Source organism: Prunus dulcis, chromosome 8 (genome assembly GCF_902201215.1).
Source record: "Prunus dulcis chromosome 8, ALMONDv2, whole genome shotgun sequence".
Lineage (NCBI taxonomy): Eukaryota > Viridiplantae > Streptophyta > Magnoliopsida > Rosales > Rosaceae > Prunus > Prunus dulcis.
Window position 1 is genome coordinate 11,515,328 of NC_047657.1, and position 13,102 is coordinate 11,528,429.

Below are 13,102 nucleotides of genomic sequence, written 5' to 3' on the forward strand. Positions count from 1 at the left end.
TAAAAGTAAATTTGCGATAAAGTAAACGTGCTTGTATGGGCACTAATTCTGCTCCATACATTTAAATAAAAGTAAAGGCGTGGACGATAAACCCGCACCACCCTTTTAAATAGATAATGTTGTATGGGTAATAAACCTACACCATACAGTAAATAAAATAATTGTGGTATGGATAAAGTAAAGACAATTATTTGTGGGTTCATATCAACACCACAATCAAATAATATAATATTATTATACTGATATATTAGTGAAAGCTAGACATATCATGTTGGCTTTTCTTCTTTTCACCTGCAAATTTCACTAGCTTTGGATGTTAGTATGAGTATTAAATTGTGTGGAGAAATAATAAAATAATAGAAAAAGTAAGAGGCAGGGAGCTTATCCTTCCAGTTGGTTTGCTCGTATATCTCTCTAGCATACCACAACTCCTCCACTACTTTTCTTCCTTACATCAACATAATGGTTAGTAGTATAGATAATAGTGCAGCACAAAAATTATACCTGAGAGCTTCTCGTGCTGATAACGTGTTATAAAATGAACGGGGATATGTGCGAATATTGAGCTGCACGTAAAGTAGATGAGACACAGCATTTAACGAGGTTCGGCTATGCCTACGTCCTTGGAGAGCAGCAGCAGTAACCTTTCACTATATAACATAATAGGGCTACAACTTTAGTATTTACAATATGTATGCTCACTGAATTTTCTCTCTAGGAGAATTTCTCTCTGCTCTCTTTCCTCTCTACTCACTCACCCTCTTTCTTCCTTCTCTTCCTCTTCTCTCTTTTCATCACACATTACAAGCAAATATAATGCCTATTTATAGGCAAAGCAAATGGCTTGGTTTGGTGGGTGTGTGATTTGGTTTGGTAGGTGTGTGGTTTGGTTTGGTGGGTGTGTGGTTTGATTTGGTGGGTGTGTGGTTTGATTTTGTGTTGAACTTAAATGTTAGTTGGCTATGTGGGCTTCACCCATTCTTCTTTACAACAGCATCAATATACATTACAGATGCGAAGTAGTTTCTTGTCATCTTCAGAGTGGATGTGAAGTCAAAGGGAATAAGAAAATGGTCAAAAGGAAACACCAACAAACCACAAAAAGAAAAAGAAAAAAGAAGCATCAATACACTGTCGTTGCAACATTGGTGTTTACCAAGTAGTTGGGGGTGTAGAAAAAAAAAAGAAAAAAAAAAGAAAGAAAGAAAGAAAGAAGACAAAAGGTCGATTGTTGATGAAGTTGACTGAAATAGATCAGGATTTTCAAAATTAACCTCCATAATTGTTAGAAGACAAAATTTTGTTATTGGCGAGTCAATTAATTCATAAAATTGAGCTTTCACATTGTTGAAAAGTTGAAGGTTTTTCATCTTTGAGAAGCTGTCATCACTCAAGCATATGTCATGTGGTGTCGGAAACTTTGCTATGATGCCTTTAATATTGTTTGTTTCCTATTATAAAAATAAAAAAATAAAAAAAAAGTTGTTTTAACATACAAAGCTTTATAGCAAATAAAAATGCAAGTGTACACATACACAGAGACTTACTGTTCCTTCTGTTAGAACACGATAAACATTCTCGTGAAATCACAATCTGCTACGTTCACCAGGCTCATTTGGCGACTCTTGATAAACTATTCTTCTACCCAATTCTTCAAGCAAGTCATGCATCCCAATTGTGCCTTGTTCAATATTTATGAGGGCCTTGTCTACGAGTACTTTAATAGCATACTTCAGGCTTGAGGTCACAACCTTCCAGGATCGGTATCACATGGTTCACCTTTCTACAGTTAAAGAAACATGCTATGTCAAGGAAAACTTCTTGCACCGAATATTCCAATGCATCATAGCTTATTTTGAGAGTTTTTTTAATGTCCGAGTTGCAGATTCCCATCCAATGCATCATGCCACTCATCTATACTTCTACCACATAGATGAGAACCTAAAACCTTGAGAGCTAAAGGAAGACCTTGAGCATGCTTCACCACAGTTTCTGCAGCTTTCACATAATCATCATCCAAATTTTTATTTCTCCCACCAATCCAACTAATGAAGAGATCAAGAGATTCACCGAAGTTTAATTTCTTGGCCTTGTATATAATACTAACTTGATGAGAACTTAGCAAATGCTTATCTCTTGTCGTTATGATAATTCTACTGCCCAAGCCAAACCAATCACAACCTCCAACTAAGTTGTTTAGCTGGTCCAAATGATCCACATCATCTACAATTACAAGGACCTTTTTACGACTCAACCTTTCCTTTATCACATTGATTCCTTTATCGGCACTGGTAACCTTTCCTTTCCCCTTAGAATCTCATAAAGAAGAAGATTTTGTAGGTCGACTAGGCCTCCATATGGTATTGATCTTTCTCTTACATTTTCCAGAAAACAACTCCTTTCAAACACATGGGCCAGTGAGTTATAAACAGCTTTAGCAACAGTTGTCTTTCCTATTCCACCAGTCCCCCATATTCCTACCATGCAAACATCATTTCCGTCAACATCTAAAACTTTATGAAGATCTCGTAAACGAGCCTCTATTCCAACTTGGTATTTTGCCACATTGATATGGGTTTCATTTAATACTTGTAAGGAAATCTCGTTGACAATGTTCTGAATAAATTCAGTTTCACGGCTGCCAATTTGAAGCACAAACAACATTTAAATAAAATGGGATTTTTCTATATATGTTTTAAAGAAGTGCTCGACTCGATACTAGTGTCAATTATGTCGTGAATCTATATATATAAAGCAAAAAGCAGAGAATGGTGAAACATTCAAAATACCATAAAATGTCATTGATTAATGCAAACATTAAGAATTAAAATTATTAATTAAATGAGGATAATATGATAAATTCACACTTTTTCATATTTAAATAAAATTAAAATTAAAAGGAAAAAAAATAGAAAATACGTGACCAAGCTATGATGTTAGGGAAAGCGTGTGATGGAATGGACACTAGGATAACAATAGAAGAGATTGGTTTTCGTAACAGAGTGATTTTATTAGAAAGGAGAGAAGTACACTGCTTGGTGTAGAACTATAGGCTATTAATAATGTAGCTATTGGTTGGCTAATTGGCCTTTCAGTGATGTAACTATTTGCTACTTAGTGGGTTTGTAAGACTGCAGGATTTCATCCAAAAAAAAATAAAGGACTGCAGGATTCCACTGGCATATTACACAAAGCCTTGTAATCTCCTCTGTTTCTATATTACTTTGTTTCTATAAAACTAGTGTTTGGGTTTCTAGTAGATTTCTTAGTTAGAATACACATTACAACACTTCAATCCTATTCATTGGCAATGTTTTCCGGCAAGACTGCCGACTTGACCAACCACCATGTCTACGATTTCGCCATGTCTACGTCTTGGCTTTATCAAATATTATCAGCCACATAAGCTGCGGCTTGCTTTAGACTAGAGCATTCTACAAAACTCTACATGTTTGTGGCTATTTGTTTAGCCGGCATAGTTCACCGACTTGGTCATTTAGTCCAGTAGCTACCCTCTTCTAGATTCTACTACAATTATCTTAGATATCTGATAGCTATTGTAGCACTTTGGGATTCTAAAATAACAGATTCTGCAACCCTGGGAGAAATAAATTGAAATTAAAGCAGAGCCTCCGGATCCTAAATGCATATTAAAGACAGAAATATACCGCATTCAGAAAAGGAAAAAACATACCCCTCCAAGTAATGCGACCCTGACAAATTTGCAGCTTCTGTAAGGGTTTCCTTCCATCTCAGCACCTTCTTCATATTGTCCTCGAATTTACTTTCATCATGGTTACTAAGTCTCTGTTCTTTGAATTTGCGTTCATGGTTATTCAGTGCCTCGCCATAACTACCTCTTTGGCTCCTTACATCTGAGGGATCCACTTTGTAGAAAACTGGCCAAACCATCCGTTGCTTTGATTTTCTACAATGAATGATATGAACAAGCTCATCCAAGCACCACTTCGAGGATGCATAGTATTCAGAGAATACAACGATGGAACACCTCGATCCTTCAATTGCATCAAGAAGTGCTTGTGATATTTCTTCTCCTCTTGGGAGCTCATCATCTATGAAGGTTCTGATGCCCCTCTGGACCAAATTTTTGTGTAGATGGTCTGTGAAATTGTAGCGTGTGTCCTCACCTCTAAAGCTGAGAAACACATCGTGGGTCCATGAATTGGTGAAAGAAGAAGAAGAAGAAGAAGGGGAAGGAGCTCCTAATAATCGAGTGGTGTCTAGATCCATATTGTCGAAAATTGAACAGGCTGAAAGGGTTGGAAATTATAGTGATTTATTGTCCAAGAGTCTCTCGTTGGCAATGTCAGTGCGGAGAAGAATCATGTGAGTGAAAAGTCCTCGTCTATCTGGGCCCCAAGAGCCCCTACCTCTGCTGGGTCTCCCCAATCTAGACCCGAGGGACAGTTTTAATTTTATATGATTATTTATAATTCCAACAGTTATATTATATAATTATCTTTTTGTTTACCTTTCTCCTTTCGATATATTTTCTCCTTTTTATTTATAATTATCGTTTATCTTTATTAACGATTGTCGTTTATTTTTTTAAATTCAATGATAAATCACATAATTCATTAAAATCACACAACCACTTTTATAATTTATTTCAGGCATACGCATGGTGTTGTACTTGTTTTTATTTTTAAGTGAAATTCTATTATGTTTTGAAATTTTAACTTTTTTAGGTTAAAATGTTTAGAAAATTAAATCACGAATGTTGAAACAAAAATAATGTCAAGAAAAATTAACGAGAAAAAAAAATTTAGGGTTAATCATTCTTAAACAATTTAATAAAGTTGCGGACTCAATTTAGGAGTCTGCAAGGTTGGAAGAAAAAAAAAATTTTAAGTTCTGAAAATACATGAATAGTTATATTTTGGAAGGTGAAAATTTGAGTTTAGCCCCAACATGGTTGGAGATGACAAAGAGCAAAAGTTGTTACTATTTATGCGAAATTGGTAGACGAAAGTGCTCGACACTCTGTTCTTAAGACAGTTTACGCCCTACTATGTTGCTCATGGTCGCATTGGTCTGCTAAGATACAACCACCACTTACTTACAAATGTAACTTTTTTCATTTTACATTTCAAACTGCAAATTCAGCCGGCAATTAGACCAGTATTAACTAGTACATGAGTCGTTAAACACCTTGCAGTTACATAAAAATTTGAATGTTGTAGGGGCCTTTTTGTTCCAACAGCCTGACGAATGAGCTTGGGCTGCTGCGAGAAGAAAATGAGTAGGATTCCCCCCAATGCCTGAGTTCAAGAACCAAGCTCCCAAAAGAGTTTTGAAAAGTTTGCTCAAACTTTAGAAAACTACTTTCAGGTCCTTTTCACTAATAACCAAAATAAACACAACCAAATTAATAAATGGCTTGGCTTGAGGAGCTTATGGCATGGGAGCTAAGCTTTCACAAGTTTAGCAATTTAAGAGAGAGAAAGCATGAGTTTCTTGCATAATACAAAGATCAAAATGGGGCATAAGAAAATTAGGAGGATTCCTATCTTAGGGAAAGAAGAAAACAACGAGAGAAGAAGATTGGGTGGCTTGAGTAAATTCCCAGTTGCTTGACAAAGCTTGGTCAGGCTCTGATGATGATTTTGCTCGGTAATGAGCCCTTTGTGGTTCCAAGGGTTTGACGCAGCTGGACCTCCCCATGAGGGTGAGGCTTCACTTGCTTTCCTTCTTGGTTTTCAAAATGGAGCTAACAGAGGAAAAGAAAACGGGTATAGTCTTTTGCCCGGTGGGTACTCTCCTTACATACATGGATTTCCTTTGGTTCCTGCTATGGCTTCCCATTGACTGTCTTGAAGCTTTGACAAAGATGGAGCACGATGCCAGATTTTTATAAGGCGTTGGGCTGGGCTTGTGTGTACAGTGTTGGGTTATTAACGTATTATCTCCAGCATCTAATGGGTTTTCATCAAGCTGCCGGAAATAGCTTACTTATCTTAGGCATTTTTACTGATGTAGGTTTATCTAAGTGTCATAATAGGTTACTAGATGTCCTCCTAAGGCATTGGACCATTCTTTTCTCCTTCTTTCATGCTAACCCATGTATTTGGGCCCAAGGAATGGGCCTGAGTTTTAATACTCCCAAGTAGCTTAAAACTTTCATTCCTCGAGCCTTCAATGGGCCCTGTGATTGCTTGTTTCCTTCCATACCACAACATTCTTAGCAAGCCCCAGGTAATTTTGTGGCTTGGACTCACTTAAGCTTGTGGCACAGCTTGGTATTAGAATAGTGGTCCTTTGCACGGCGTTTATTCAACATACTTGCGTTTGAGTTTTTATCATGCCATGATAGGCTATAATTGGGCCAAGTAACACCAGATGGGTAGATGAGCATGATTTTGTGGAGCCGGTATGCTCTTGACCCCTTTTGCGCATGCTTGCTTGGCATGACACGTGGCTTGTGGCTTGCATTGGTGCGTCCTTCATATTCTCTTTTGTCCCGATCGGACTCCTTTTGCATTCAATCTCTTTGTGTTGGGCCAGAAATTGATCTGGGCCTAGCTCCTTGAATTTCTAGGCCTCAACAAATGCAAACACTTTGTGTCTAAAAACAATTCTGCACTAAAAATTTTGAAAAATAATATCGATGCCTTTATCAACAAAATGGCCTAATTCACAGAATTTAGGTAAATTTTAAACAAAAATTGATTAAAAAAAACCAGAGAAATGCCATCATATTTTAATCCCCACTAGATACATGCACATAAGACGCGCTTAGGATATTCATTCGGATATAAAATCAATAGGATCCAAAATTTGGTGTTTATCAGATATAGGATGATAAGCTACATTTGATAGTCTCAATACGACTTGAATTGATTCGGTAATCTTATTATAATTCACATTGTTTGTCAGCTTGTAATATAATCACCTTAAATCACTCAAACTCACTATGCAACACATTTCATTCAATTCTTTTGTGCCAAAATAATTGACTACTTGAACATCTTTTAAAAGTTTCATTACGTCAATGGGGTATAACTCAGTTGACTGAGCTCTTCCACCTCCACTCATGTAGGCAAAAGTTCGAGACACTCAGGCACCTAATGAATATTTGTGTAAACCATCCCCCCAATCACTTGTACTATAAAAAAAAATTCATTACAAATTTCCATGTTTTTCTTATCATTTCCATTATTTTTTTAAAAAATCTAGTTTTTATCACTATTGCTAATTTTTCATAGATATATATTTCCAAATTTTTAGACCACAAATATTTTTGAAACCATCGATATTTAGTACCTTACTTCTTACCAAAAAACTTTCTGTAAGGATTGTATTTTGACATGTTTGTTGTTTGGCTCTTCTCTTGTATTTCACAAAACCATTGTATTAATTCTTGTTATAGACTAGAGGTTTTGTTTTCTAGATTCCAAAGCTTGACATTTGTTCTATCTTTTAAAACACCCATGCTCCTTGGTTATCTCATTCCCTAGGTTGTCAGCTCTCTTTGTCTACAAAAGGAATAATTCTTTCTTTATCTTTGGTGGTGGTGTCTTGAGCCGCTCCCATGCTAAAAGTCTGGAGCTTGAAAAAACAAAGTGTGATTTTCAAAAGCTCTATATATATATCTTCTTCTAGACAGAGTTGCAAAAACAACTTTTTGACTCATGCATTTTTAATAGATGACTTATGCCTTCTTTCTAGATATACTCTGGACATGAAAACCGAGAGGGAATAAAACTCTGAAAAGAGTTTGCCTTCAGCCAAAGTTTATACTCCTGAGGGTTATGGGAAGGATTGCATTCACATAAATGCTTCCCCAAGATGACTTTAAATCTTTAATGGCTGGCTGTTTTTTCTCAACTTCAATCTTCTTTAATGTTTCAGCTAGTATATGTTACTTGAGAGTATACGATTGATAGTATACATATAACCTTCTCCATGTATACATTTACAAGATTGCGGCTGCAAACCTTTTCTTTGTTGTTGTTGTGGGAGTAAATTTCCCCCAAAAGAATATTCGCCAAAGATTCCTTCGTCTTCTCCGCCTCTCTTTCTCCCTGCAAAACAGATCGGAGTAAAAGACCACACCAGGGGGGTGTTGGCCAAAGGCCCTCCGATGCCTAAGTTAGGTAGGGTAATTTCAAGGAAAACCGGGTGGCCGGAGCCGTGTGTGGTGGCCGGAGCCTTGTGTGAGAGAGAGAAAGAGAGGGGGTGGCTAGGGTTTGAGAGGAACTCTCTGTAGAGATTTTAGTAGTAATTCTGACGTACCTCATCCTTGTGCTTAACCAGGTATTTATAGTAGCTTTGGAGAGGTTGGTGGGGTTGGTGTAGTTGGTGCGGTTGGTGTATTTAATGCGGTTGGTGTGGTTGGTGGGGTTGGTGTATTTAGGAGTTATCGATTAACCAAATCCCTAATTAAATTGGGGATCAAGTAACCCCCAATTTGATTAGGTAATTCCCAATTAGGTTAGGTAACTCCCAATTAGGATAGGTAACTCCTAATTAGGTCAAATAATTCCCAAATTGATTGGCCTAATTATTTGACCTAGGGTTTTGATTTAATTAGGTTCCCACAAATGCCCCCCAGCTTCTGCATGGCGCGTGGTGGCATGTAGGAGATGTAGATTATCCGTTGGGCTGTCCAGCTGTAACTGGGCTTCCTTCGTGGACTTGGGCTTCCGCGTAGAGAAGGTGTTTGACTTGTGAACTGCTTGAGCAACCAGCCTATGTTTTGATTGCACGTCCTCCTTTAGAGATTTGTGAGTACCAGGGTCCCCCATGAAGGACTCCGGGCATGCACTGCATATCCTGTAGGATGATTCCCCTTAGGAAGTTGACGAGCACCAGGGTCCCATTTGAGAGACTCCGGGTGTGTTCTGCACATCCCATTGGATAATTTCCCTTAGAAAGTTGGCGAGCACTAGGGTCCCCCTTGAGAGACTCCGGGTGTGTTCTGCACATCCCGTAAGATGATTTTTCTTAGGAAGTTGGCGAGCACCAGGGTCCCCCTTGAGAGACTCCGGGTGTGTTCTGCACATCCAGTAGGATGATTTCCCTTAGGAAGTTGGCGAGCACCAGGGTCCCCCTTGAGAGACTCCGGGTGTGTTCTGCACATCCCATAAGATGTTTTTCTCAGGTCACAGCATGTTTAGCCTATGTCCAGAGACTCGTCGATGAGAGCGGCCCGTTTGACCTATGTCCAGAGACGTGTCGATGAGAGCAGCCCGTTTGGCCTACGTCCGGAGACGTGTCAATGAAACGGGCCCGTTTGGCCTACGTCCGGAGACGTGTCGATGAGAGCGCCGGACGTTTGGCCTACGTCCGGAGACGTGTCGATGAGAACAGCCCGTTTGGCCTTCGTCCCGGAGACGTGTCGATGAGTCGGGCCCGTTTGCCTAAGTCCGGAGACGTGTGAGCGCCCGGTTGGCCTTTGCCCCGTTTGGCCTACGTCCGGAGACGTGTCGATGAGTCGGGCCCGTTTGGCCTACGTCCGGAGACGTGTCGATGAGTGCGGCCCGTCACGTCCGGAGACGTGTCGATGAGAGCGGCCCGTTTGGCCTACGTCCGGAGACGTGTCGATGAGAGAGGCCCGTTTGGCCTACGTCCGGAGACGTGTCGATGAGAACAGCCCGTTTGGCCTACGTCCGGAGACGTGTCGATGAGTCGGGCCCGTTTGGCCTACGTCCGGAGACGTGTCGATTGCATTTGTGAACACTCCATTGGAAAGAAATGCTTGAACATGTATTGATGTCTACGTGACTACATTGCTTTATTGAACAAAAGAGATGAGTTGCAGAGGTAACATCAAAGTAACTTGTCTTCAATGGAGGTGAGGGAGGCCTGGCCGCCTGCTTGGAGCGAGCTGATAGGCGAGGAGCTTGTGGATAGCACATTCGGAGGTGATGGGCATTCCGTTGTCTTGGAACTTCCTTCCCTCAAAAGGTGATGTCGGGATCGTCTTCCATGACTGGGTAGCAAGTGACAGCTTGGGAGACCTTCGCTTTGTCGCTTACATGATCTTTCTCTTTTGCTCCGCGGTGGTCAGCTCAGGCTCTTAAAATCGGCTAAGATCGTGCTGATCCGTATGACTTTTTTCGTGGAGGTTCATTGGCAGCCGCGTCACGATCTTTGATTTGCTGGATAGCCCCCCTTGCGATGAATCCCGTGCAATGGCCGTCTCCGACCAGTTCTTCGAGGTGCTTTTTCCAGGCGAAGCAGTCATTTGTGTAATGACCGTGCCCTTCATGGAATTCGCAGTATCTATCTGGTATCCTTCTTGGCTGGGTTTCCCTTCAAAGGCGATGGTTTCTTCAACCAAGGCATGTTCTTTACTTGGGCTAGGATCTGCTGTATCGGAATAGTAAACTTAGTGTAGGTCTCAGTTGTTGGAGCACCTCCCTGAGGCTATAATTCGCGCTTGCCCCCATCCTTGTCTTTTATCATGTCGTTTCTTTGGCTTGTCAGCTCAACCAATTGATCGGCTTGCTTGGCAGCTTTCTTTGCGGCGGTCCGGTCATCGTCCCAAAGCGCATAGCGCTCTGCTGTTGCGAAGACTTCTACTAGTGTTTGGCAGGGAGAGATGGTCAGCTCGCGATATAGCTCACACTCAATTGGCAAGCCCCTCTTGAAGGCCGATGATGCGATTCGGTCGTCACATCCAATGATGTTCGCCCTTTCTGCTTTGAACCTCTTGATGTAATCTCGAAGGGATTCTTCGTACTTCTTTTGCAGGTTGAACAGGTGGTCAGGATTCTTCTTGATCATCAGGTAAGAAGTGTATTCTTTGGTGAAGACGTATGCTAGCTCCTTGAAGCTGCTGATCGACCTAGATGGCAGGGTGTGGAACCAGTCTTGGGCTGCTCCTAGCAAAGTCATTGCAAACACCTTGCACATTAGCGCGTCGTTAGCCTGGTGGAGGATCATAACACTTTTGAAGTGTTTTAAGTGGCTCTCGGGATTAGAATCCCCTTTGAAGTGTATGAACGAGGGTGTCGAGAATCGCTTCGGGTGAACGGCCTGCTCGATATCGAGGGTGAAAGGCGTAGAGTTCACCTGGTCCATCTCCTTACGCAATGAATCCTCGAAGTTTCCTCCGGTCTTTAAGTCTCGAAGTCGGTCATTCACGAGCTTCTCAACGTCCTCTGCACACATTGCTAGTTTGTTATGTTGGCGACCTCCACGGGATTGACTGACTTCCTCATTGTCCTCCGAGGGTCGACCTTCTAGCCTGCGCTGCCTAGTTGGAGTGTTGGTGGACTGCGCCTGCGAAAGATTCTCTGTAGCTTGTTGACGAGAATTGGTTCTTCGAGAGTGAGTAACGGAGCGTCTTTCCTCATGGTCCTCATTGTGAGGGTTATCCAACTGGCCTCCCTGGGGGCCTAGCCTTTCGAGAACGCTTCTCTGCGAGTAGACAGCTAACGCCTTTCTTCGCGATCCTCGTTGCGATGGTTGTTTGGCTGACCTCCTTGGGGGCCTAGCCTTTGATGTACATTTCCCTGCGGGCCCAAGCGGGCACGGACGTCGAGTCGTCCACCGGCGCGTTCGTCCAGCCTTCTCTCCTCGCCTGGTTGTCCAAGGCCAAGGTTTTGAGCAAAGCCTATTTGGTTGATGAGCTGCCTCATTAGATTGCTTTGGTCGTCCATTCTCTGAGCTAGCTGGTCAACTCTTAGATTAATGTCTGCTTGACTTCGTGGATCGGGAGGAGAGAAGTGCGTGGAGCCCAACTGCACACGGTTTAGGTTTTCATTGGAGGTGTATGCAGGAGCGTGCGTCGCGCGTGGAGGCAATGAAGGGAATGCTTGGAGTTGCTCCAGGACCGGCCCCGGGTCGGCGGTGGTAACAAGTCCTCCTTGATGAGAAGTTCCACCATGTTCTGCGGCGGTGGCCGGTACGGTGGTGAGAGGTGGCGGCGCCACCATGTCGATCGCGGGATCGTGGGTGGAGTGGCTTTGGGCCGTCGTGGATCTAGCCATCGCGGCGGCTTTGCCTCTCGTGTTCATGCTTCCAACCATGGTTGTTTGGAAGGCTTCGGTGGATTGGAAAATAGGAGGAACGGATTCCTTGAGCACGCGTTGAGTATAACTCGTGCTCTCAATGAAAGCACCAATTTGTGGGAGTAAATTTCCCCCAAAAGAATATTCGCCAAAGATTCCTTCGTCTTCTCCGCCTCTCTTTCTCCCTGCAAAACAGATCGGAGTAAAAGACCACACCCGGGGGGTGTTGGCCAAAGGCCCTCCGATGCCTAAGTTAGGTAGGGTAATTCAAGGAAAACCGGGTGGCCGGAGCCGTGTGTGGTGGCCGGAGCCTTGTGTGAGAGAGAGAAAGAGAGGAGGTTGCAAGGGTTTTTAAGAAACAACTTATGCAGAGTTTGAGTAGGAATTCTGACGTACCTCATCCTTGTGCTTAACCAGGTATTTATAGTGGCTTTGGAGAGGTTGGTGGGGTTGGTGTAGTTGGTGGTAGGTGTATTTAGCGCGGTTGGTGTGGTTGGTGGGGTTGGTGTATTTAGGAATTATTGATTAACCAAATCCCTAATTAAATTGGGGATCAAGTAACCCCCAATTTGATTAGGTAATTCCCAATTAGGTTAGGTAACTCCTAATTAGGTCAAATAATTCCCAAATTGATTGGCCTAATTAATTGACCTAGGGTTTTGATTTAATTAGGTTCCCACAGTTGTTATGTTGAATTAAACTACATGCTTCAAGTACTTTACTTCTAGTTTATTCTTCACGACACTTAGGTTTCATTTGTCTAGCTCAATCATTCTCTGCGATTGAGATTGCTTTGATTTTCTACACTGAATGATATGAACAAGTTCATCCAAGCACCATTTCGAGGATGCATAGTTTTCAGAGAATACGATGATGGAACACCTCGATCCTTCAATTGCATCAAGAAGTGCTTGTGATATTTCTTCTCCTCTTGGGAGCTCATCATCTATGAAGGTTCTGATGCCCCTCTGGACCAATTTTTTGTGCAGATGGTCTGTGAAATTGTAGCGTGTGTCCTCACCTCTAAAGCTGAGAAACACATCGTGTGTCCATGAATTGGTGAAAGAAGAAGAAGGGGAAGGAGCTCCTAATAATTGAGTGGTGCTTAGATCCATATTGTT

The 13,102-nt window shown here is 41.8% G+C and overlaps 1 protein-coding gene across 1 annotated transcript in view; it reads right to left on the minus strand.

The window, feature by feature from the left end:
• LOC117638475 (disease resistance protein RPV1-like) overlaps positions 1 to 4,388 on the minus strand; it is a 19,358-nt gene extending 14,970 nt beyond the window's left edge. Inside the window, exons 1-2 of the mRNA XM_034373597.1 lie at positions 3,695 to 4,388; positions 2,307 to 2,638 (exon numbers count right to left, since the gene is read on the minus strand). Of these exons, the coding sequence (XP_034229488.1) occupies positions 2,307 to 2,638; positions 3,695 to 4,251 (889 nt within the window). The 5' untranslated portion in view covers positions 4,252 to 4,388. The remainder of the gene's footprint in view (positions 1 to 2,306; positions 2,639 to 3,694) is intronic.
• Positions 4,389 to 13,102: the final 8,714 nt, after the last annotated feature.